Source organism: Magnolia sinica, chromosome 6, assembly GCF_029962835.1.
Source record: "Magnolia sinica isolate HGM2019 chromosome 6, MsV1, whole genome shotgun sequence".
Taxonomy (NCBI): Eukaryota; Viridiplantae; Streptophyta; class Magnoliopsida; order Magnoliales; family Magnoliaceae; genus Magnolia; species Magnolia sinica.
In genome coordinates this window covers 3404032-3430405 of record NC_080578.1, presented here as the reverse complement: position 1 = coordinate 3430405, position 26374 = coordinate 3404032, and the positions used below count along the sequence as shown (strand labels likewise).

The window sequence follows — 26374 nt, the reverse complement described above, 5'->3', positions numbered from 1 at the left end:
AGATCAAGTCGGGTTTCAAATTGGGTCGAGACTGACCGGATCAGGTTTCAGTTCGAGTCGGGTCGATTTACTATGTAACTTGAACTCCATCCGATCAGGTTTTGAATCGGAATATGGCTATTCGATCCGAACTTGACTGTGTCATTTGGTTCCGGTCAAATCGGATCCATCGAGTCAAAGTTGGGTCTTGCTCAGCTCTACTCATGAATCCGAATCCTTTGTGTGAGAGGAACAATGATGTTTTATTTTCTTGTACGGTAGATGGTTCATGTTGTTATTAATGACATCCGGTGACATGTTAGTGATGATGTGGCCCAATCACATTTCACTATGAAACAAGAGATTCCTGTCCTGGGCAAATGGAGGATCCGGACTCATGTAACCCATGCGATCTTACCATTAAAACTAACGGGACCCGACTGGAGCCGATTTTTAACGGGTCCGAAAGGCGGGACTCGTTAAAATCGAGTCCGGTCCATCGGGTACCCACGGGTCCGGGTACCGACTAATAGCCTTCGCGACTCTGGCTACGTGATATTTCCTGCGGCACGCGGATTTCCTGCGAAAGCCTCTCGCATGAAGTTTTTGTACTCGGAACTTAGGTGGGGCCACCGTGATGTTTGTGAGAAATCTACTCCGTTCTTCCATTTTGTGAGCTCATTTTAGTGTATGAGGCAAAAAATGAGTCGTATTCGATACTCAAGTGGGCCTAAAATGTGAGGATTGGACGTTCACGGTTGAAAATATTAGTAGGGCCACAGAAGTTTTGAATAAGGCTAATATTTATGTTTTCAGTTCATCCAGTAGGAATGACGTTATTAACGTAATAGATGCCATGTAAACATCACCGTCGATCTCAGGGAGGTTTCAACGGTAGGAATTTCCTTACTCACCGTTTCCTTTAGCGTCGCCTACTTTAGTCGTTTATCATGATAGATTTTGGTCTAAAGTCCTAAAATGGGCTCATGAAACGGATGGACGGGGTGGATTTCACACAAACATCACGTTGGGCCCCAACTAGGTTTCCAGCGCAGGAACTTCCTGCGAAAGCGTTTCGCAGGAAATCCGCGTCCTCTCCTGCGCATGTTAGAAAGTTCTCCTTTTCTAAGAAGAAACAACTTCCGAAGACGAAGAATCACTTTTTACGAAATTTCTTCGCATCTCTTTCTCGGCCTCTCTTCGATCTTCAAATACCAAATCCATGTGCCCTGCAATATCCTTCAATCTCCATCTCTTGCCCGTACGACCCTTTCCTCGCTGAAGATTCCCGGGTCCTTCGAGAAATCGGCAGCATGGGGCAGGCCTTCCGCAAGCTTTTCGACGCCTTCTTCGGCAACTCTGAGATGAGGGTATTTCTATATCATCTCTCCTCTTCTCGGTTTCCTGCTTATTTATTAACTTGGGTCGTTTTTAATTCGTTTGTTGAGATGGGTTTCCATTTTTTCCTGGGAATTTTCGTTCTTGATGCCGGTTTCAGAACATCGAGTTCCTCCCACCCCCCGGAAAATTCATGGGATTTCTTCTATCTGAGTGATTTTTTTTTTTTTTGGGCAGAGGGATTGTTTCAGTTGAATGATTGGGGAACAATAATCATACCCGAATTGAGATTGCAATGTCATGATTGCACATCAGTCGGCGGTGTATGAAAATTTTATGCAGTTTTCTTTTTTTATTTTTTTTTGGGATGTGATATTGGATTGAATTGCAATTACATGTCTAAAAGAAGATAGAGTAGTTTCCACTCGGTCATCGCTTCAGCTCCGCTGTATGACTAAACCAATTCCCTAAAAACATTAGCGACGGTTTCCTGCATAATGGTAACAAAATATACCTTACTGATGCTACGCGCACAGATATACATGCATGCATGCATACACGCTGTAACTAATTTTCCATCATAAAAATATGGGAACAGGTGGCAACCCTAGCAGGGGCTCCTTGCCCCTACACGTAAAGAGAGGAAGCGATGCAGAGGGAGAGTGGTGGTGGCCTCTCCGTCTATAAATGGGAGGGACCCTATTGCAAGCTTTCTCTAAGCTAATAAAGACCATTTGGAGATCCCTCTTTCTCTCCCTATATGTATATTTTTTGATAGGTAACCCTACCAGGGATCAAACCCTGGATCATTCACACACACTGGACTGTCCATCTCATCTAACGAGAGGGAGACTTCCTTTCCTTATGTTTCTCCATTAATTGTCTAAGTAGGAAATAACTTCAGTGGCAGACCTCCTTGGCACAAAGCCCATTGATTTTCTGATGCATTCATCTCATGCTAGTCTTTGCTCAAGTACTCTTTAATCTTTTCCAATATTTCATAGTATGGCTCATAAGTCATAAGTTTAATCCTATGATAGTACGTGCAACTTTGTATATCTCTTATTCTTATAAATAGGTACTACGGTACTTTTCATACATATGTTTGGCATTTCTTCGATCTTATAATCTTATCGAACAATTTTGTCAACCAAAATACCCCAATATCTCCCATACACTTCCAAACTTCTATTGGTATAATCTCGTCCAAGGGCCTTTCCTCTTTTTGTCTTTCTCAAAGCTTTAAAAAAAAAGATAATTGAAGATTTCATTGAAGAGGCACTGAGATAGTGCTAAAAAGCGAAACAACAAAAGGAAAACGGAAAACAAAAGGAGAACAAGGAAACCAAACTAACTCAACCGACCAATTACGGGCCCCCATTCTAACACAATATCCCTCACATGATTAGCAACCCAATCCACACTACAACAAGTGTATTGGGAACATCTCCTGTTCCTTTTGCCCCAAATTGCCCATAAACTAACAACAAGACAGTCTCCGTAATGTGCCAAAATTCTTGTGGTAGAGAGGACATCGCCAATATCAAAAGGCATAGGCCATGCTAGGGTGAACCTTACGAGAAGAGAGGCCTAGACTTGGCTAACAAATGAGCAATGAATGAGGGCATACCATGAAGGCATATATTTGGAATAATCATGTATCACTTTTGGAGGTTGTCAATGGTAAGGATTCTCCTTGTTCCCACTAGCCAAGCAAAAGCCCCGATTTTTGGAGGGGCTCCACAATGCCAAATATGAGAAGTGTTCGCAACACTTTCCCCTTTTTCCAAAGCATGGAGTAGAGAGATCTGACCGAGAAGCGCCTGGACTTGTCATTGGACCAAATGATACCCATCGCTTTCACCAAGTGACGGCCTACAGGGGCGAAGCCTTTCCAATGGGGTGGCAAACTCTTCGACCTCCTCAGCCGTCAAGGATCGGCGACAAGGCAGAGTTCAAACAACCAACTCACTATGAAGCTCAAAACATCAATTGATCATGATGCTTCGATCCATAGTAAGGCTAGCGATGAGTGGAAAATTGACAGACAGAGGCAAATCGCCCCTCCAAATGTCTTCCCAGAATTGGATCTTCTCCCCCTTTCCGAGCGAGAAAGTAATACCACTAAAGAATTTAGGCCTTTCCTCTTTTCTTCTTTCGGCTTCTTTCACCCCAAATATTCTAATCCTACGAAAGTATCTATGGACTCTGACATCATTTGAGTTTATAGTTCCTTCTATTCTATGCTCTCAAAGTGATTGTCATTTAACCAATTTTGAAAATAGCTTCTCCAGCTTTCATTGATCTCATTGTCCTTAACTAGCATCCTTTGATCATCGCTTTTAAACTAATGTGATCTAGGTCCTTGCTCTTCCTTCTATCATTTGTGCAAGTTTGAAGACATCTTTGACACATTCTCTAATCCCTAATCTATCATAATGATCACCATAAGCCTTAAGTTTAGCCTCTTTGCCTTATTATTTGATAATAACTAAATATATAATATTTGGATGTCCCAAAGATGGGATCCATCAAAGATTTGAATATCCTAAAGATAACAATAAATACCAAATATCACCCAATCAAATCTAATATGTATCCCACCAAGTCATATCTAACTGGGTTTTTATGTTTATTTTATTTTGTTTTCAGATCCTAGCACCTAACTTCAAAACTTGTTATGAATCTTCCGACTAGCAAGTTATGCTTGGAAATATGTTACCCAAATACGGGTGTATCGACATATAAACCCAATTCATAGGATATGGATAATGCAACGGAATGGTTACAAACCATAAACATAATGAGGCAGAGTCCCTCATTCGTCCCCAATAGGGAACTTCTTTGTTCAACTTAGTTTGTAGTTGTGGGGCCCACATTTGCAAACTAACTTCCAAGCAACGAAGTTGCTAGTTTGGAACAAATAGGAAACTTAGCTTCAAATGTAATTGTGTTGAAGTATTTCTCCACAATATTTGCAAGTTATACTTGTCCCTAGTTGGAACTATTCACTAAGGCAAGGTATTCTATATCGGTAACGGTGGTTGTGACGGTTACCTCCGTTATTGATACATGGAGCGTAATGACTGCTACGACCCATGTTTCTGCATCCGTCAAATTCCTGTGCCAAGACGAATTCCAAACAAAGGAACCCCCACAAATGGAGACAACATCTGCGACTGATATGAACTGGTTGGAAGGAATGCGAGCCAGTCTTGGAAAAATCTCTTGAAACGCGCTATCCCCACACTAAATATCCACTCAAAATCTAATATGATTCCCATTTCCAACAGAGAAAACAATCCCTCTTTGTACTAAGTGCTCCGTTACCGCAATTGCCTTACAAATGGATGAGGCTCTATATAAGGATGATAGACGAACAAACCACCCGCAATTTTCTGTCCTGTACTTATTTGCTATGATCTCCCTCCACATCCTACCTTGCTTCGATCCAAACCTCCATATCCATTTGCTGAGAAGAGCTGTATTCATGTGCTCCAAGCTGTTGATGCCCGCCCCTCCCAATTCAACAGGTTTACACACCTCCTCCCATTTAAGGAGATTAAACTTATGTCCCTCCATGGAACCATTCCAAAAGAAATATCCTCTCTTCTTTTCTAACTTGTCCAAACCGCTTTCGGACATTTGAAAAGCGAGAGAAAGTATATTAGCATATTTGCGAATGCCGTCTTGATCAGAGTCTATCGTCCTCCATAAGAGATATAGTGAGTCTACGAAGTCGCAATCTTTCTTTCTATTCTTTCAATAACCTTGGTCCACAGATGAATAGGTGGCTTACCAATGCACAATGGGAGACCTAAGTATGTTGTCGGGAATTCAGCAGTCCAAAATAGCTTGCAAAAGGCACAAGATCTTGCCCAGTGATGTGAATTGCTAACATTTCTGACTTAGCCGCATTAATTTTCAGACCCAAAACTGCCTCAAAGCAAACCGTAATTTTTCGAAGCTTGTCCATAGAAGTAAAGTTCACATCTCTCTTTATGTTATTGGTTTTCTTGCTAAAATTTGCAGTCGTAGGCTTTTCTTTACATTATGATGCTGTTCTCTTCATGGCTTTATGTTGTTGTGAATTTGGCACTTGTATTTTTGCTAGTTGAATTGTTTATACCTGTTAGCATCCTCTTTTACCATTTTCTTTATTTTTACCAGGTCTTCCAGTAGAAACTTGTTTGTAACCTCCTTTGATATATGAATCGGCACTGCTTTCCCATAGCCTTGATGCACTCCTTAATCATGTTTCTGAATTTACTTGGCTTAGGTTGTGATGCTTGGCTTGGATGCCGCTGGTAAAACAACGATATTATACAAACTGCACATTGGAGAAGTTCTATCAACTGTTCCAACTATTGGTAGGTTAATCTTGCATTCTGATACAAATTTTCATTTAGTATGGTGAATTGCTGGATGAGGAATTGTGGAGTCAATTCTCATCAGTGAGCGTACTGTTACCTGACGCACATGATTCTTTAAATTTGGGACCGTAGTTCTTTGATGCGAAGTGTTTGTCTCATGGGCCTCAACTTGGGTGATGGATGCCAACAAATCTTTGAGATTGGAAGATTAATAATACCCTTTTGATCTTTCAAAAAAAAAAACCCCTTTTGATGTTTGGTATATTCCATTGAATCTGGACCATTGCTGCAATTTTTCCTTGTCCATGTGCTTTTAAGATATTGATGGAAGGTTAGAATCTTCCAATATTGGAGAATTCCAGCGAATCCTGATCCATAGTGGGGTTTATCACTTTAACAGTTTGGACTGCGGACCATGGCCCCAAATGCATGGAATTCTGCAAATCAGTGAGTGCCATTAAAATGTTTGTCAACTGGAGGACCCTATAATTCCTCTTTCTGGATTAGGCTTTTGGGTACGATAGTTGGAATTTTTTCCAGTTCTTGTTTCCTTTTTCTTTTATCATTTCATCTCTTTAACTGATACGGATTTGCATCACATTATTAAATTTGTATAAATATCTGCACCTAGATTCGGGACTGCCAATGATTCATTTTCATGATGTTGTTATCTGGGCTTGTTGAATTACTTTTCCATTCTATGATTTAACATATATGTTTTCTGTTATTCCTTTGAAGTATAGGTCCTTTTGTACTCCATGTACAATCTGGTGCTCTCTTCTATGAAACAGTGCTTTCTTGTGTCTAGAAATTGTTTTTAGCTTGATGGGATGGACATGCTTTCGGTGCTTGCAATTATTTTCCATTACGATCATAGGCAAACATGAGAAAACAGGAACTTTGTCAGCCTTCCTTCCTAGCTACAATAAGGAAATAATAGAGCATTGAATTATTTTCTGACATGACTGGTCAGAATTTCACAATCGGAAGGCATCTCTTCACAAAAACAAAGTCTGGGGCCATGTTTGTTTACTGAAATGTTCATTCCCATCAAATGTATTTGTTGGATTTGACAGTTTTTTTTTTTGGCAATCTAGTCGATGAATTGATGATTCCTATTTTTTTCTTTTTTCCTTCTTTGATGGCATATTCATAATTCACCTGTGTTCACTTAGGGCACTGGACTTAGGTCTTATCACATCAGCTATTGCTGCCTAGGGTTTTATAAGCCAAGCCTACAAATAATGAAAGAAAATGACTAATCTGCTCCAGAATGGTCACCTAGAAATAGAATGTTAAGACTCCTGCATGCATGTTTCCAACTCATGCCCGACCTTGGAGGCTTCACTTACATTTTCTCCACATTGGAATTCTTTTGATATTCTTTAAACCTTTTCTCCATACAATGCGCATATGAAGTCTTGTTATTGCCACTCATTCTCTTGTTGCCATTGTTAGTGGACTATGAAGTGAAAATTTGATCTAATTTTCTTCTTGTGATGTGTAGGTTTCAATGTCGAGAAAGTTCAGTATAAGAATGTCATATTCACGGTGTGGGACGTAGGTGGGCAGGAGAAATTAAGGCCCCTGTGGAGGCATTACTTTAACAATACTGATGGACTGGTAACAATCAGTATCTGTAATATACCACTGGATTTGAATTCTCATTGCTTTTTCATTCCTCTAAGCTACTGTTCTGTTGTATTATGTGGATTTGCTTCTGTCCAATATGGACCCATTTCAGGACCATGGTAGCAGCTATTAGTTTCTAAGAGAAAATATACAATGTCCTGTCTACCAGCTGCTCGGTCCAATAACTGTGCATGTGGGGTCCACGCTTTTTAGAATCCAAATTATTCACATGGTGGTAGGCACTATGGTAGATTAGAGATACTTCAAAAATCTCTCCTGTCAGATGATTGTAACTGTATGGTTGGCCTCGTATTAAAAGTGGATCATAGGTTATCCTTTTTTCATCGGATGACCAGGATTATCTGATGGGGGTGTTGGGGAATTATTAGGTCATACCCTATCCCATGATGATCCACTTAATGAGTAAGGTTACTAAAGGGCGGGATAAATGGGTCCACTCTTTTTGCAATTCAAATTGTTTGTACAGTGGCATTGGTGGCTCCCGTGGTAGGTGGGAGATGCACCAAATCTCTCAAATGGGATGATTTTTACAGCCTGATTGGCCCTTGTTAAATGTGGATCAAAGGATCATCTGATAGGAAAGTTATTAGGTCACAGCCTATCCCATGGTGCATCTTCTTCAATGACTTAGGTAACCAAAAGCTGGGCCCCACCTTTACCATTGCCGAGTTAAGGGGGGAAAATATTTCTGTCGATTGATGATCATATAATACCTAATCTTCTAAACAGATACGTTTTGTCATCCATGGATTTTTTCAGCTTCAAATTTCAATGCAAACTTCAGTATGTAGTTTCTTATTTCTTGATGAAAGTGAGTTTCCTGATGGATGAGATGTCAGGTTGGGGTGGCAATGGGCCAGGCCTAGGTATGCATGGGCCAGTCCATTTATTGATTGTGCCTGAAACTCAAGCCCGGGCCTCACTGAACAAGAAAGTGAGAAGCCCTATCCTCCCCCTGAGAGGATCCTGGAGAGGGAGGTGACCTTCATGGGAAATGAATAGAGTGAGGTGTTGCTGAGGATTGTTGGGAGGGGTACATGATAAGGGATTTTTGGAAATACCCAAGTACCCCCTAACCCCTGATCACTGTAAAAGGGCTCCAGGGTATTTTGGCCCTTCCCATACTCCTTTTATATGCATGATGGCCCTGTGGCCTCCCGTTTCCATATATCCTCTGGGCTTAAGACACCAAGCCTGGGCATAAACCCATAGTTCTAATTGGCAGGCCAACACCCATGAAATTCAGTGTCATGCCTACTTGCCTGGGCGGTTACCTGACCCATTGCCACCCCTAATCCAGATAAACCCCACCTAAATTGGTCATGTTTGAAGTCTACTCCATTTTACATCTGCAAGTTTATGTTGACCCACTTCATGTTATTTGGCTGCACCTGGAAATTGCCGACAAGTATTCTTTGACGTGATGTAGTACCAACCTAAAAGAAATGCTAGTGGGATAGATTACTTTTTTTGAACGGTAAAATTATATTGCTGAACATAGACCATTACTTTTTTTGAACGGTAAAATTATATTGCTGAACATAGACCATTTACAATTACTACACATACAATGCAAATGAGGGAAGACTCTTGAAGAGCCTCCTAGACTTTATTCCTACTTGGCGACAAGCATCAATTTCTTCTATGTTACAACCCCTAAAAAAGGGAACCCCTACTGCCAAGATATATGATTTTCCCTTTGACCCTATGGAAAATCATCCCCTCCCTTTCTGCTTGATTGTTGGAAGCTCTACGCTTTCTTTCTTTCTATATTGACCTGATAGTAGCAATGAGAGCTAACTACCACAAAGCTGTTTTTTTTTTTTTTTTTTTGTCGAATACCATCGCCTTCCATGCTAGAAGCAACAAGCCAACTGATTCCGACATGACCCACTTTATTCCAAGGCAATGACTCTCTTCCACAATTTAGCCACGGTTTCGCAGTGAATTAATAGAGATTAACTGTTTCCTTGACCGCCATACACATTAGACATATGTTTGTCATGTTCATCATTCTTTTCTGAAGTTGCTCCATTTTGAGCATTTTTCCTTTTGCTGCTAGGCATCATTGCATGACCGCCTTCGGTGTGCCTGGGAAATGCCATATTTGTGCTTCCTGCTTTGTTTTGCTCACCTCACCCATTTTCAGAACCCAATAAAGAGATTTGAATGAGAACCATTTGTCTCAATTTCAACACGAGGCACTCTTGTCCATAGTAAGTGTACGAATTCGTAACTTCTATTGCAAGCGTTCAAGTTATTCTGTATCCTCTTTCAATGAATTCCTGTGGAACCTATATCCAGCCCCTTCCTCTTTGGAAACATCTTGAGATACTCTTTTCTTGGTCAGATGTAACATTATAGTCTTCTAATACCATCGCAAAGGGGTTCCCCGCCAAACCATGGAGCCTCCCAAAATTTAATTCCTGTCCTAATGCCTACCACAAAAGATACACTTTTTTAAATTCCTGCCAGTCGCCAATCACTGCTTTCCACACTCCCAATGCTCTATATAATGCTGATTCTTTCACAGCCCCATCCACCCTCTTGTGAGCCATATTTGCTCACCATCACTTTTTTCCATAGAGTCTTCCTTGCATCCAAACCTCCATAGCCACTTCCCCATCAAAGTGTGATTCATTGTACCCATATCCTTAGTGCCTGATAAGCGGGATAGATCATTTACCAATTAGAAGATCAAAATCTCGAACATTACATCACAAAATCGATGATCTCTTCACTTGCTGCACGCACACACACACACACAAAAGAAAACAAGAAAAAAAAAAGACTGAGGAATCACAGCAAAAGGATTTAGAGGCATCTCACTAGAAGATTCCAGAAGAATCATTCTCATAGGCTAGAATCGGATTGCAGGAAATTAAACTAGCAATTCCATTCATTCAAAATATCATATTCATCATCATTAGGATAGTCCTGTAAGATTCATAAGCATGGATTTATATCGCCTAATTACAAAACCCATGTAAAGTGAAAGAAACCAATAGTTAGTTCCTAATTTGACTTCCTAAAATATCTCCAAATTAACCCTCGCTGAGTTGTGATAAAAGGAGGAAAGTGAGCCAAGTCAAGAAGCTATCTAAAAGACTCATCCAAATTCACTACCCTATATAGACAATCATATGGCGCTATATAGGCCTTTGCGGTTGCTTGATTCCCTATTGTTGGTACACAGTTGTATATAAATCCTCATTTTTTTTTTTCTAATGATAGTCTGGTATTTGGGCCTAGATCAGATGATTGGCAGGAATGGCCATCTGGGTCTGTTTTCCTGCTGTACGTGAAGCTGTCTACTGTACATTCATTAACCACGAACCTGAGGCTACAATTATTTTGCTGTCTTTGTCACCCTTTTCAATCACTGTTAGAATGCCTTTATATTTTCTGTATGATTATTAGATGGTTAATAGCAAAATTGTACCATAACAAGGTCAAACTAATTCCAAAGCAATTGTTATATTGGGACTAATATCATGGCAAAAACACAAAATGAGACCCAGTGTTTTAAAAAGCGAGTAGCGTGTGCTGCAATGTTCACCCCTTTGAAGTGTGGGGCGTAAACTACATAGCATGTAGCATGAACTACACACTACTTCTAGATTTTTAATCCAGGTTGCACTGGGTTGCACCAATTCATGATATTCTACTACAAATTAGACTGATTAATAATGAAATTTTGTTAACAAAATTTCATTATATTTGATGCAAATATACGCACCCTAAAGTAATAGGAAAGGGCAATGATTAAGTATAAAGGTAAAGAAAGAGCAAAGAAACTGATTTAATACTGTTACTTGTATTAAAAGCATTGAAAAGTTTCACTAATTTTTATTAAAAATAGAAAAATGTACAAATCATTGAAAACATTAATTGATTTTGATGTGGTGAAAAATAACTTGTAATGTGAGCTACAAAGCGTGTAGCGTGCCTATGTAGTGTGTCGCACATGCAAATTATCAGGCAGCATAGGCTACGCATGACTTAAGCTATTTTCATGAGCTACACTGTGTTAACGCCAAGCTACATGTAGAGTAAGCTGCACGCTACATGCCGTAGCCATTTAAAACACTGATGAGACCTACCTCAATCTTTAAGAAGGGCATTCTCTTTGTGTGGAAGTTGTGAAAGGTGTCGAATCTAGCATTCTTCTTTTCATTGATATTTGCTTCTGTATTTTGGTAGTAGGTGACAAATTTTTGCACATGCAGATCTACGTTGTTGATTCTTTGGACAGAGAGAGAATTGGAAAAGCCAAAGCAGAGTTTCAGGTTATATTTTTTGAACATGTGGCACTTTGAAGGCACTTGATGAATGGTGATTTGGGTTTTGGCAATGGTTTCTGAGCTGATGTTTTATTTTCTTTCAGGCCATCATCCGAGATCCCTTCATGCTGAACAGTGTCATCTTGGTGTTCGCAAATAAACAGGATATGGTCTGTTGAATTGGTGATTTGCATGAAAGTTCCTGTTATCTTTAAAAAAAAAAATGGTGATTTGTAATTTAGTTCACAATCACATGTAGAGGTTTGCTGGAGTACATTATGATGTATAGCAATGGGATATGTTGGAACTTAATACGGTTCTTGTCAATGACCCAAACTGTTTATGTGATAGGGCACCCCTTGGATGGGGAATTCCCCAAAAAACTCTCAGATCGAGTGTTTCAGTCCTTCAATTATAAAAAAGGTTTTCATGACCATCCATTTTCAAAGCAAAAGAGCTAAATTATCAAAGGATTAAACTATTCAATTTAAGAGTTCCTTTTGTTGTTTATCCACTGTATAAAGCGAGTCTTACCATGCAAATGATTTTGATCATTTCAAGAGGACAGATTCAAAGGCTAAAGTCCCAGCTTATCCTATTGTATATCTGGATTGTATTCTAGCAAACCTCATAGATGTATGCTATACAAAAATGTATATGCTGGCATTCACACATACACACTCTGCCACATGGCCTCATGTCATTAAACACAATGTAATCAAACCACAGAATGCGTGCATGGCAATTTATGCATCTCTCTCCCTCTTTCTCCACATGCAGATTTATACAAATGGTATGTCTGTGCATGCGTACACATCCAACAGCACACACGTTCTACACGTGTAGTGCAGGAATGACACAAACTTTCACATTTTGGCTTCTCGTAAATCATTTTGTATGTGGAGATATTATTTTGATGTTCTATGATTGTACTTTAACCATTTTAAAAGGGTAATTTCATCACAAAACCTTCTTCGGCTCTTAAGTCATTTACGTTTGTTTTAACCATTTTAGAAGGTTGATTTGGCAATTTTATGTGTTATAACATGGTCATTTATAACGTGTTATATAGGTTTTATGTGTAATATATGTTGTTTCATGTGCTGGCGCTAATCTCCCTTTGAAGGGTAATTTTGTCACAAGCCATTCTTTCTTTGTCTTGGGTTGTGTGTGAAACTATGTTAGGTAGTGTACATGCATCACACAGTAAAATGAACAATTCATGTTCTCCCTCTCATCTTCACCATAATTTTTTAGGTATTATTAGGGTTCGTTTAGATGCACCCTCAAAAGTGGAGTTTGATGCCTAAATGCCATTTTGAGCCAAACCCTGTTTCATTTCTGCATTTGAATGCACTTCTGCTCACACTTTTTGATACCCCATTCAGCGAAATAGATGCTAAAAAGCCCACTTGTTGAGAACTAATTGGATTGGTTTTCGGAAAGTTGACTAACAAAGTCAATACACACTTGCTTTTGCAGGAAAACCCCTTTGCAAAAGTTACATCCAAATTGGCCCTTACATTGCTTATACTTGTGATCAATGTTGTCATAATTGTTATCATATCATAAATCGTAATGGGGCCTGAATCTTATCGTATCGTGAATCATAAGATTTTTATTTATTTATTTCATTTTATTTTTCATAAAAAATATAAAAATTGTAAATAAATAAATTACAAAAATCAATATCCATTTTGTCATGAATATGCATAAAGAAACAATTTAATCTAAAATTGTGATAAACTTGTATCTTCATGTCATAATGAAGTTAAAAAAATAACTCTTTTCCCATCCCATTTTTTGTATGATTCAAAAAATAACATTTTCCCCATCCCCATTTACATGTATAATGTATTCTCTATTCACTTGTTTCTATAAGTCATAAAGGAAATAAAATGTCCAAACGAATCTATTCTTCATCGGTTGCGGCGGCACCATCCTCCTCCTCATCACAAGTGGGATCAATATTATCAACATTATCTTCATCTTTAGAATTTGAGGGTGAAATAAACTCCTCTTCCTCCTCTTCTACTACCACTTTTGTTTTTCCCTTCGCTCGACTTCGAACAATAAGTTTTGTAGGACCTACAAAATAGTTTTTGCATAATGAATTATAATATAAGAGATAAGACTATTAATTAATAATTATAAGACTACAAGACCAAACAATAAGAATATGAGTCATACGACATGCAATCATACCATGTCGCCCATCCAGTCTTGATGTGGATCCGCCTTCATCTTGCTTATCCTCCAATCATTTGGCAAAGCATTCACCCATATCCATCCAGGTGTTATCTGTAGGATGTGCATGATCCTCTTTCTCCGTGATCCATTCATCGTCAGATTCCATATTTGATAAGCATATAGGATCAAGCCTTTGGTCATTCTTTCTCTTTGCATGACGGACTTCAAACTAGATATTGTATTTTACGAAGACGAGTGCATTCAATTTTTGCTGCTTGAGTCTATTCATCTTCTTTGAATGTATATGCAATGAACGTAATATTACATAACATAAGCCTATTAGTCTATTTGGTGAATTCATAAGTTGAGTAATGAGTTCAATAATGTCTCACTTGCTCAAAAGTGCTCTAGTTGCACTCACAACCAGTAGCACTATATGTCAAACTCAAAATACGAATATACAACTTTTGCAATTCTTGACACTCGTCTCTGTAACTCTTTCATCATAAACCTAAAAGTAACCATATATAATTATATAAATAAACTAATTCATAAACCATAAGCACACACCATCAAACTTACAGAAGAAAAATAATTGTAAGTAAATTTACCTGGTTGCTTTATCATTCTAGTTAATTTTGCCGTCTCTCTTCCAAATAAATCATAGGCCCTTTTGAACTTATCCATTTACTCATCAATGATGGCCCTCTGCCTTAAATCCGGGACCATTCTTTCAATACAATCATACATGCGAGTTTTAATATTTTAATCTGGATGAAAGTTGTCATCATACTGAAATCTAGGATTTAAGAAATAAGCCACTGCATGTAAGGACCTATGCAAATGAAGATTCCACCGTTGGTGTATGATTTTCCATATGGTTGAATATTGCTTCTTCACCTCTTTCAATTTTTTTGCTATAACTTCTTTCACCCGATTCATCGCTTCATAAATATATGCTATAGCAAATCCTCTAAAGGATGATAATGGCGAGAGAGAGGTTTTCTGCAGCGGAAAAAGGAAAGTTTACAGTCGACACTAACGGCAGCTTCTCTGTAAGAGAAGAAGATGGCGAATGGGTCATAGTGCAGCACAAACGGAACTTGAGGAAATCTGTTTCTCTGGGAAAATCCAAATACTTCTCCTACCCGACCTTATTCGTTAAAGGATATCCCCATGGATGGTATCCTATTAATTTAGAAAAGATCTTCTGTCGAGTGGGAGCAGTAATGGAAGTGATCATGCCTAGAGACAGAGAGAGTGGAATCTATCGTGGATTCGCCCTCATTCGCATGGGAAGTGAGGCTGAACTGGCAAGAGCAGTAAGTATGGTACACGGATTGAGCTACGGAGGCAAAAAGATTCTAGTGCAACGGGCAAGGTATGGCCCAAAGTCGTTATTTGGTAAGCAGGCTCCTCCTAAACAGGGTTCAACAAAATCCAACGTTCCATCTGCTAAAACTACTTCGGTCTATCGTCCGGTTTCTATGCAACTTGCGAAGTTACATTCTCAGTCTTTTAAAGAAGCCCTGATCCTTGGAGCGCCTGCTCCACCTCCTATTCCTTCGTCTGATGTTTCTAAGGTGGTTTCGTTGAATATGGTAGACAACCGGAGCCATTCTCCCCCACCCGATGACTTTCATGAAGTCTCTGACCCGATTATCACCGTCGATGAGGATATGTTTTAGCAAAATTCCGCTAATCTAGCCAATTCCATAGTCCTAATCACCAAAGAGGGAGTATCCGTTATTTCGGTCAGAGATTGGATTTTTGATATCTCTGGGATAAAGCTAGGCTTGTCTGATCTCAAACCCTTGGGGAGTAACTCCTTGTGGATCAGGGCGGGAGCGTCTTCTCTCCCAGATTTGTCGGAGATCCTTCTGTCTACTTCTTGTCCGGTGCTCAAAGTTCTACCATGGGAACAATATTCCATCTTCGGCAAAGAAAACATATGGGACATTCCGATGGAATGTTGGTACGATGAATTCTTAATTGCGGCTGCCTCCTCACTGGACTTTCTTCTGGAACTGGATTCTAAAACTAAATTGGGAATCGAAGTCGAGGTTATCAGGGCCAGGATTAGAAGGAAGAAAGGTTTCCCCCTGCTTGATGCTATAAAGGTTAAGGTTGCCAACTGTGTTATTCTCCTTCCAGTCCAGCAGGAGATTTCTGGTGTTGCCCAACCTCGATGGGGTGAACCATGGAGCAAGAGAGAGTTGGCGTCTTCGTCCTCGGTGGAGGAGACGATTTTCGATGAAGGTGTTATTCCCCTATGCTCCTGCGGACTACCGGATCGTAGTCAGGCGGGAAATATCGAAGCAGGTCATCAACATCTCTTCTCACGCATTTCGAAAGAGACGCGTTCGGCTCTCGGAAGGCCCAGCACATACTCTGTCAGAAGAGATTTTTAGCTTCGCCACTACGACACTGATCACTAAGGATAACCCTACACGTGTCACTACCACTGCATCCAAATCTCACACAATTGTTTCTCCTGCGCTGGTAACGTCTTCGGAGAGGACACATACGCCTTGCCCGCCGACTAACATTTATGAAGGAGGTGTGCCCTGTCAACCCAAGCTTCTGTCAGCTGTCACTGCTACTACACCCAGCAGAGCCGTCCACGTGTCTGATCATCCTTCTCCATCAGGACCTCCATTGCTGCTTCATCAAGGGTCCCGTGTATCGGATTCGGGTTCGACCCATTTTAACTTTACTTCAGATTCATGGGGCCTGATTAAATTAACTGAATCGGTTCCCCTTAATCTATCCCCATCTAAAGGACCCTATCTTGCCCTTCCCTCTCGGCTGGGTGCTTCCTCCGAATTGTCTACTCAGAGATGGGGAGACGGCTCCTCTGTTGGGATTGATTCAGATAGTTTGCTTTTAGCTAGTCAGCCCTCCAGCCCTCCATCCCTGCCTTAATCCCCTCGCATCATCTCCGACTGGACCGAAATGGGCCCTATCACTCTCTTTCAGGAGACTCAGTCCACGGAAGTGTTAGACGCTGTTCCTCTGCAGGTGCACCCCAACTGCCTCCCAAATCAACAAGACTATTGCTGTTCTTCTTCAGAACCTCGACAGGATACTACTTCAGAGAACAATTCGGAAAGGAAAAGTAGAGGGGAAATATTCGATGAAATCCAAAGCAAGAAATGGATTCGTGATGCGATCGGCCACGTAGGGAGATCCCTCGGCTTAGCTTTTGGAAACAGGCCTGAGGATTATAATAGCTTATTCGAGTTCATTGAAAATCGTGGTAGACCCCTTCCTCCCTCCAGAACTCCTATCAAACCAGCCTAGCGGTCTTCCAACAGAGAGCTCATCCGCCTTCAACTCAGTCCAGAACCAGCTTCTTTATCAGTGGGTCGATGTGGTCCCAAGGGAGCTCGGGGCAGCATAGTTCCCCAATGAATATCATTTCTTGGAATGTAAGGGGGTTGGGCTCTAAACAAAAAAGGAGTTTGATCAAGGAGTCCATCAGGAAAAAAAATCTGGATATCATCTGTCTTCAAGAAACCAAAGTTCCCAGTTTCTCTGATAAGCTGATGTCATTGATTTGGAGATCTGGCGATATTAACTGTGTGACTTTAGACATTGTTGGCTCATCGGGGGGGATTCTGATCGCCTGGAAATCCTCCATCAGGTCTTTGCAATCTTCTCTCATCGGGAATTTCTCTATCTCTGTCATTCTTCAAGCTAAGTCCTCTACTTTTTGTTGCAATATTATTGCTGTTTATGGGCCTAACGATGATTCTATGAGGTCATCTTTTTTGAACGAACTGACTTCGGCTAGGCAGTTATTCCCAAGTCCCTCCTGCTATGCGGGAGACTTCAATGTCATTCGTATCTCTGAGGAACACTCTCGACCCAGGAGAACTTCTTTGGCCATGCGTCAATTTTCTGATTGGATTCAAGCGCAAGAGCTTATCGATCTTCCTATGTCAGGTGCCTCAAACACCTGGTCCGATTGCCGCAGATCCCCTATTCAATCCAGATTGGATAGGTTTCTTCTATCTTCAGATTGGCTGGAGGCTTTTCCTTCAGTTTATTAGGTGGCTCTCCCCAGAACAACCTCTGATCACTGCCCGATCATGCTATCTATGGACGATCTAAATTGGGGTCCTAAACCTTTTAAATTTAACCCAGCTTGGCTCTCTGTTGAAGGATTCAAGGATAAAGTCGTGGAATGGTGGAGCTCTCTCCAGGTGGAAGGTTTTGCTGGTTATAGACTGATGAGCAAGCTCAGACTCCTTAAAGAAAAAATCAAGGATTGGAAGGACAAAGATCTCAAGAAAAGAGATAAGGAGATTGATTCCCTTATGCCAGAACTTCAGCAGATCGATGCGTCTAATGAAGGAGTGGTCACCCCGATGGAAACTCTGTTTAGACGGATTCAGATTATTCAGATATTATTGGCTCGAGCCTTGGAAGAGGAAGTCAATTGGAAGGTCAAATCTCGTGTGAAGTGCTCAAAGAAGGAGACATGAATACCAAATATTTTCACAATATCGCCAATTTGAGAGCTCGTGGTAAAGCCATCCGAAGCATCACAGTGGAAGAAAGATAGATTGAAGATAAAGATGAAATTGCCGATCTTGCGATTGACCATTTTCGTGCTATCTTAGCCTCAGAAGGGTGGTCCAGACCAAGACTAGATGGAATTGCTTTTTTGACTATTCATAGATTCGAGTCCGAGATGCTGGAGGCCCCCTTCTCCATTGAAGAAGCGAAAGCTGCGGTCTTTGCTCTGTCGGGAGATAAATCTCCCGGTCTAGATGGTTTCAGCATTTTTTTTCCAGGTGTTTTGGGACACGGTCCAAAACGACATTATGGCTTTTCTCCACGAATTTCACGACCGGGGGAAGCTCTCTAAGGGCTTAGGCACATCTTTTATCACTTTGATCCCCAAAGTCTCAGGAGCCTCATCCTTTTCAGATTACAGACCAATCAACCTCATAGGAGGGCCCTACAAAATTCTGGCTAGAATTCTGTCTACTAGACTCGCTGCCGTAATGGGGAATCTTATCTCTATAAATCAAAATGCGTTCATCAAAGGGAGACAAATTATCTATGGCGCGCTGATCGCCAATGAATGCTTACACTCGGCTAAGAGATCGGGCAGGAAAACCATATTCTACAAACTGGATATCGAAAAGGCCTATGATCATGTAGATTTGGAATTTATGCAGTACATGTTGTGGCGAATGGGCTTCGGAGTTAGATGGTATGGCTGGATCAGATCGTGTGTGGAGTCTGCGCATTTTTCTATCCTCTTAAATGGCACCCCAAAAGGCTTCTTCCCCTCATCAAGAGGATTACGTCAAGGTGACCCTCTCTCCCCTCTTTTGTTCCCTCTTATTGGAGAGGCTTTGTCTCAAATGATCCTTAAAGGGCAAGCCGCTGGGTTGTTCAGAGGCTCATTCGTCGCTGAGACCGTGACCCCCATCACGCATATCCAATTGGCTGACGATACCCTCATTATGATCAAGGTAGATGATAATTCTGTTCACAATCTGCATACGACCCTACGATGCTTTGAGGCAGTTTCAGGCCTGAAAATCAATATGGCTAAATCTAAAATTTACGGGGTGAATGTTTCGGATCAGGAGTTATATGTTCACGTTGGTACTTTGGGTTGCTCTCCGGCTTCCTTTCCCACAACGTTCGTTGGCCTCCCTCTTATTGTTGGTCCCCCTCCCATGATGATGTGGGACAAAATCGTTGATAAAGCTCAAAAGAAACTTGCCTCCTGGCAATGTCGGTACCTTTCACTTGGTGGCAGAATCACTTTGATCAAAGCCGCGCTTTCTAGTCTCCCTCTCTATTATATGTCCCTTTACAGATGTCCGGCTCCTGTCCTCTCTCGGATCGATGTGCTTCGAAAAAATTTTCTGTGGAACGGCAAGGAAGATCATAGGAAATTCCATTTAATGGACTGGAAGGAAGTTTGCACTCACTTCAGGAATGGGGGAGCTAATATAAAAAACCTGAAGACTATGAATGCGTCTCTTCTGGGAAAGTGGCTTTGGCGTTTAGGCATTGAATTGGAAGCTCTGTGGAATATCGTCGTCAAAGGAAAATATGGATTGTCTCCAGGGGGTTGGTGGACCAGTCATACCTTTGATTACAGAGCTTCTTTTATCTGGAAAGGAATCCTTCACCATAAAGCAGCTGTGGTTTCTAATATAGGTTTTATTCTGGGCAATGGAACAAGAATTCGGTTATGGGATGATCACTGGCTAGGCGATTATATTCTCAGTAGCAGATTTCCGGGCATCTATAGAATTGCTACAAACAAAGATAGCACGGTAGCCAACAATTTTTCCTACTCAGGTTTGAGTGGGGTTTGGGAAATCATTTGTGTCAGAAATTTGCGGGATCAAGAGGTGGTCGAATATGTTGATATGCTCCAATGTTTATCTTTTGTCTCTTTGGATCTTTCCTCTCCCGACAAGCTGATATGGAATCGTCATAGGTCGGGTAAATTTACGGTGAAATCCTTATATGCTAGCATGGCTCCCATCTCTTCCTCCGCGCTTTAGACCTCCCCTTTCATTTGGAAAAATGCAGCCCCTCCCAAATTCATTTGTTTTGGTTGGTTAGCTGCTATGAACCGGATCCTCACGATTAATAATCTCAGGAAGCGTGGGATGCAGATTGTTAATATATGTTTGTGCTGCATGCACAATGAAGAGACTGTTGACCATCTTACGGTCCACTGCCCCTTTATCTCCCAAATTCTGTGGGACTTTTGCTCCAGATTCAATTTTGTTGGTTGTTTTCCAAATTCAGCCGCGTCCTTGCTAGCAGCGTGGCAGGGCCATAAGATTGGTAAAGTGAAAACCAGAATTTGGAGAATGGCGATCATTGCAATATGGTGGGCAGTGTGGAAGGAAAGGAACAAGAGAGTTTTCAATGATTCTCAGGCTACGGCTAAATCAGTGGGATCCTTAGCCAAATCGTTGATCTTAGAGTGGGTCACGGATGTAATGGGTTTAAAAGATTATAATCTCTTTTTTTTAGGTTCCTAGTCCTGCTTTGTGGCTGCTATCTCAGCAGTCGTTCTGTACTTTGTTTTTTTCTTTAATGCATTTTCTTCGTTACGTTTAAAAAAAATAAATAAATATATGCTATAGCCAGCCTCTCATCTGAATCAACTAGCCAATGGGAGAGTGGTCTTCAAGCAAAACTTGATAGACGACAAAAATTCTACATCGGCCAAGACCATGTCTTGAGCATGCTTCCCCTTTGCAGTCTTGGAGAAGCCGCTTATCTTCCCATTTCATCCACATCATCAATAATAGGAACCTTTCCACCCATTTCATCCACATCATCAATAATAGGAACCCTGCCAACATTATTCGCTATTTTTTCTTGTTGTTTCTTCTCACTAACATTACCATCCAACAAATTCTTGAATTTTTTCGCTATATCATCACCGGCTTGTGGACATGCCACTACATTTTTGTTCATTTGGGCTAGGTGATGTTTCATTCGAAACACACCTCCACAATATGCCTTAAAACAAAAATTACATTTAGGTGGATATTGTTGTTCTCATTCATCTTTGAACAACATTCCCACGTAAGACCATTGACCTTGGTCTTCAATTTCTTTTCCATCTTCAATGCTTAATAAAAACCAATACACAAGTGACAAGTTAACATATTAAGAAAAAAAACTATTTAGGCACCACACAAACATAGAAGATAATAAATTATTAATAAAAATGAGAATACTCTTGAATTTTTTTTTTTTATATTTATAAATTTAGGCTCGCATAAACTCCAATTCTCTTCATTCTCTCTCAAAAGAAAGAAAAGAAGTGATATTATAATGTATGTGGAGTCTAAATAGCTTTTAAATACAAAAGCCCTAAACAAAAATTCAAAAAAACTGAAAAAAATCAAAATATACTATTTTTTTTCCCCCGAAAAATGCATATTTTCACTTAAATATGAAAGAAATGGAATAGAAAAGAATAACTGAATATTTTGTATGTATTATTACCTATTTTAACGTAGAAATCGAATGCATGTGGAGTCTAAATAGCTTTTAAATACAAAAGATATGTCGATTTCTTTCTCTGAGTTTCCTATGGCCCACTCCAAATGTCTCTAAAATCTCTCAAAGTAGTAAAATAAGTGTGATTCTCATGAGTGTAGGGCCTAAATATCTTTTAAGATAAAAAATTCCTTTAAAAAAATTGCAAAAAACAAAAAATAAGAAGGAAAAAAAAAATCGATTTTTATACTGGATGCTGCCAGTTTTTTGAAGGAATTATTGAATCATAAGATTCGATCTGAATCATACGATTCATATTTGAATTGCATGATTCTGCCCAAAATGTGATTCATACGCGATTCAAATAGTATGATTTTTATCGTGAATTGTACGATTTTGACAACATCGCTTGTGATTTTGGTTTTAAGGAAAATTGGGTTCACGAAAGAACTCTTGTGTTGGATGCAAGAGAGCAGCAGCACACATCACATGCATCTATTGTTCGAAGTATCCCTGATATTATCTTTATCTCCAAATATTGGTAGTGATATCGATAATATTGGTAGTATTAAAAATTCCAGGTATTGATAATATATCTCTAAATTTCACTAGTGTATCGATATCGCCAATATTTTCAATTATGTAAATTCCAGGTGTGTCTTATATCGCCAATGTATCGCCAATATTTTCAACTATGTAAATTCTAGGTGTCACTTGTATTTCCAGTGTATCGGTGATATTTCGATAATATCATCAATGTTTCGCTAGGGGTGTACATTGAGTCGAACTGAGTCGAGCTGGGCTCAGCTCGACTCGGCTCGGCCACTAGCTGACCTTAGCTCGAACTCGGCTTGGCTCAGTTAGGTCAGCAGCTCGGGCCAGTTTGAGCCAAGATCGAGCCGAGTTCGCCTGTGCAGCATTTCCACAAACACCTAGACTGCACCTTCAAAAACCCACTGTATGTAAAACAATAGCAAAGGTTTTTCAGGTATTTTATCAAATACCTTCCAAGCAACATAAAAATCAAGAAAAAAAAGGATATTTGTTTCATATACATACCTTCCTTGCCATCAGCCACACTTCGTTGAGTCATTTCATCAAACAATTGGTGAGCAACATCAATATCAAAGTAACCAAGTCACCGAACTGGTTCGATCCGAGTCGAGTCGAGCTGGGGCCAGCTCAAACTCGGCTCGAACTCTTTTTCGAGCTCAAAAAATCAGCTTGACTTGGCTTGAACTCAGCTTCGAACCGAGTCGAATCGGGCTTTTTCGAGTCGAGTCGATCGAGCTAACCAAGCTAGCTCGGTTCGTGTACGCCTCTATGTATCGCCAATGCATCGATATCTCCAAAAATGTATTTATTAAAAAAAATTCATTTCAATTTTTCTATGGGTGCATGGTTGTATGATGAAATGCATGTTTTTATCTGTGCATATGTATGCATGGATGGATGGATGATTGGATGGTTGGTTGGATGGATGGATGTGTATATATGTGTGTATGTGCGTGTGCATACATGCATAGATGAATGAATGGATGGATGGATCATACATGTGTGTTTGTATGTATGTATGTGCATACATGCATGGATGGTTGGATAGATGGATGGATCTACCATTTCCCCATGTTTACAATGTTTCCCTGTGTCAGCAATACATGCTTTTAGGCCCCGTTAAGGGGAAACTTATTATGTGATTTGCAAATTTGCAAATATGTCCTTTTTCCTATCATTTGATTCTTAAATATGCAAATATGTGTATTTTTGCATCTCCTGAAGTTTCACTGAAAAATTCCACAGTTTTCCCTGTGTTTCCCCACATTTTCGGGAATCAGTGATATTATCAACGATAATGATATTGTTTCTGCATCCTCGGCGAGCGAAACTTGTAGCAATTCTGATACTTTGAACACCGCATACATCACATGAACCCATCAGTAAACCAATTCATTTGTATGCACTGGTGCACCTACATACACCAAAAAAGGGCGTATGCATAAACCCTTCTTCTGATGTCGCATCTGATCCTTGTCCTTTGTTGGTTTGGTTTATCTATTTATAGTGTTTGTTAGATTTGTCAACTGAGTCATGGAGTTTCTGCTTTCAATTCAGAAAGGTGCGATGACCCCAATGGAGGTCTGTGAAGGCTTGGGTCTCTATGATCTGAAGAACAGAATATGGCACATCCAAGGGACCTGCGCTCTCAAGGGCGATGGCCTCTATGAGGGGTTGGACTGGTTAGCTGGCACTTTGAAGGCATTGCAAGCCTCTGGACGTTCCACTTCAGTGGGCACCTCTTCCTTCTAACTGCACCCAGGTTACCTCTCAACATGCAACTATTCCTTTTTGAGTGAGTGGTACAATCACACACATGCTTCATGGATTCCCAGAAGTGGGTGTTAGAACATTGCTACTCTGCATATCAACCTTGTTTGAAGTGGTCAGGACTGTTGGTTTGGTGGGACACCACTCAGATGAGTCATAGTAGCCCAAAAGGCAGGTCGACAACATGCTGGTATACATGTGATCGGGCACTAAGAGCTGCCCAATCATTACAATTTGGACCATACATGTGGTGCCCACTAGATCTATGGTCCCAATCATCATTCATATTTGGCACGTGTGAACTTTTCATTAAGCACACATCAGATTGGGGTGTGTTTGGATGCCCACCCATTTTTCGTTTTTCATTGAACAGCAATGTGAAAGATTGAAGGAAAGCTGTTGCCATCCCCTTTTTTTTTTTTTTTTTAAATGAGGTTAGTGAGGCGTTGCATGACTGACTCTTGAACTCATTAAGAATGTGAGTTGTTTAAAAAAATCTAAACCATTAATCAGGTTCCCCATCATAATACAGCTGAAATTTTGGGCACATTGGGTACTTGAGTCGGCCACATCTTGTATTTAATTATAGCCATTGGTATACTTGTCAGCTTCTGTCGAGAGAAATGCGTTAAAACACATTTTTAGTGGCATCCAAACACACCGTTAGCATTTGGGGCTAGGGGTGTCTGTGGGCTCAGGCCCATCAAAATCAGCATTTTGAATAGGCGTGGCCTGAAACAGTTCAAAATCTGGGCTGAGACCAACCCCAGGCCCGGCCCTTTAAAAGCCCTAATTGGGGCACGTTCATGTTCCAATGGTACCTGTACCACATGTAAGCTATTGTGGTACCAGGCAGATGTGGAGCCTACATGATGCATGCGTAGAATCCAACCTGTCAATCATATGCGTTGGTGCATACAATCCTGAAGATCCTAAAATCAGGCTGATCCGTGAATCAAATGGGGAAGAGATTGGGAGGAACGCCTGCCCTTGATTTTTGTGGAGGGTGTACCATGTTGCTTGATTTCCAGGTCCTTCATCTGCCGTGGGCAAGGGCCGGGCCAAAAAAATAGGCACTTCTGAAATTCATGTTGGTCCATGTAAATCAAGGCTTCACAATCACTCTTACCTTCCTAGTGGCTCACTTTGAGTGTCGGATGAGGCTGATTTTTTACACCACTAGGAAATATGATATGACGCATATGATGGACAGGTTCAATGACTTTCATACATAGCGTGGGCCCCACATCTTCTCGGTACCATATAGTAAGCTTGGTGTGCCCCCTTGAGCATTTTCTTGTTTCTATTTTTACAGCTATGGTGGGGATGAGGCATTGACCCACTACTGTTTCTTGCTGTTTTTCTTCTAATCCGTGGTTATTATAATAATGATAATAATTCATTCTTTTCTCCCTTGCAGGTTTCTGTTCTGGCTGGAATTGATGGGTTTGGTGCGATGAGCTGAAAGTATGGGGGACCATGACCATGCGACATATGCCCAGTTTAAGTTGAATTCTGTATGTTCGACGTGTTGGGCTAATGAAAATTTATTAGCTTAGTACCCACTGGCCTCACTGCACTTCTATAATTCCTTTGGATTTTGTGTATGGTTAAAAAAAAAAAAAGAAAAAAAAAAAACAAATATCACTATGGGGCCCACAATTCAGGCTGACGATTTCATCAATGTGGGTGTTACTGATATTATTGTTTGTTGCCAAAATGGGTGGATGGGGCCTTATTATCTGTTATAGCTAGTGTGAATGTGAAATGGAGCCTTTCTTTCTTTTTCTCCTCTTATTTATTTATTTTTTAAACGGGAGTGAAAAAGGGCAACTGCTCAAAGCCATGTTCCTTGATCATGGTTGAGAAATGAGGGCGTTTTGGTCGTAAATGAGGGTGTTTTGGTCATCAGCTCCTAGCAGCGAAAATCGCAAACTGTGTGGGCTTAAGAGCCCAAACTCATAAGACTGGGTTCAGCTTGACCGTTGGCTGGGCTTTGAAACTTAGTTCAGAGGATCCAAAAAATTTGACTTTGATGTTCAGCTTAGTCGGGTCAACTTGGAGACTGGACAGAGTTTTTGTGGAACTCGTCGGGCCTAAATAATTTCAGCCAAAGCTCAGCTACAAAAATTGATCGGACTATGCATGTGAGGCCCAAGCCTATGGTTCATATCCGGCTCAAAGGTGAGTTGGGCTGATCGGGCCGTCCAATACACTACCAAACCT

At 40.5% G+C, this 26374-nt stretch overlaps 1 protein-coding gene across 2 annotated transcripts; it reads left to right on the top strand.

Annotated features, from left to right (window-relative positions):
- The first annotated feature begins 1083 nt into the window (after positions 1 to 1083).
- Positions 1084 to 25933, top strand: LOC131247960 (uncharacterized). Of its 2 annotated transcripts, XR_009172107.1 has the most exons (8): positions 1084 to 1349; positions 5597 to 5687; positions 7198 to 7313; positions 11573 to 11632; positions 11731 to 11796; positions 23936 to 24140; positions 25362 to 25414; positions 25569 to 25933. XR_009172107.1 is itself a non-coding variant. In XM_058247954.1 (7 exons), the coding sequence occupies exons 1-6, from the start codon at positions 1293 to 1295 to the stop codon at positions 24128 to 24130; spliced, it is 585 nt and encodes a 194-aa protein (XP_058103937.1). In that variant the 5' UTR covers positions 1088 to 1292; the 3' UTR covers positions 24131 to 24140; positions 25569 to 25933. The 2 variants fall into 2 exon arrangements, 1 of the variants encoding a protein (XP_058103937.1); XM_058247954.1 differs by lacking the exon at positions 25362 to 25414 and having other exon boundaries at positions 1088 to 1349.
- The last annotated feature ends 441 nt before the right edge of the window (positions 25934 to 26374 follow it).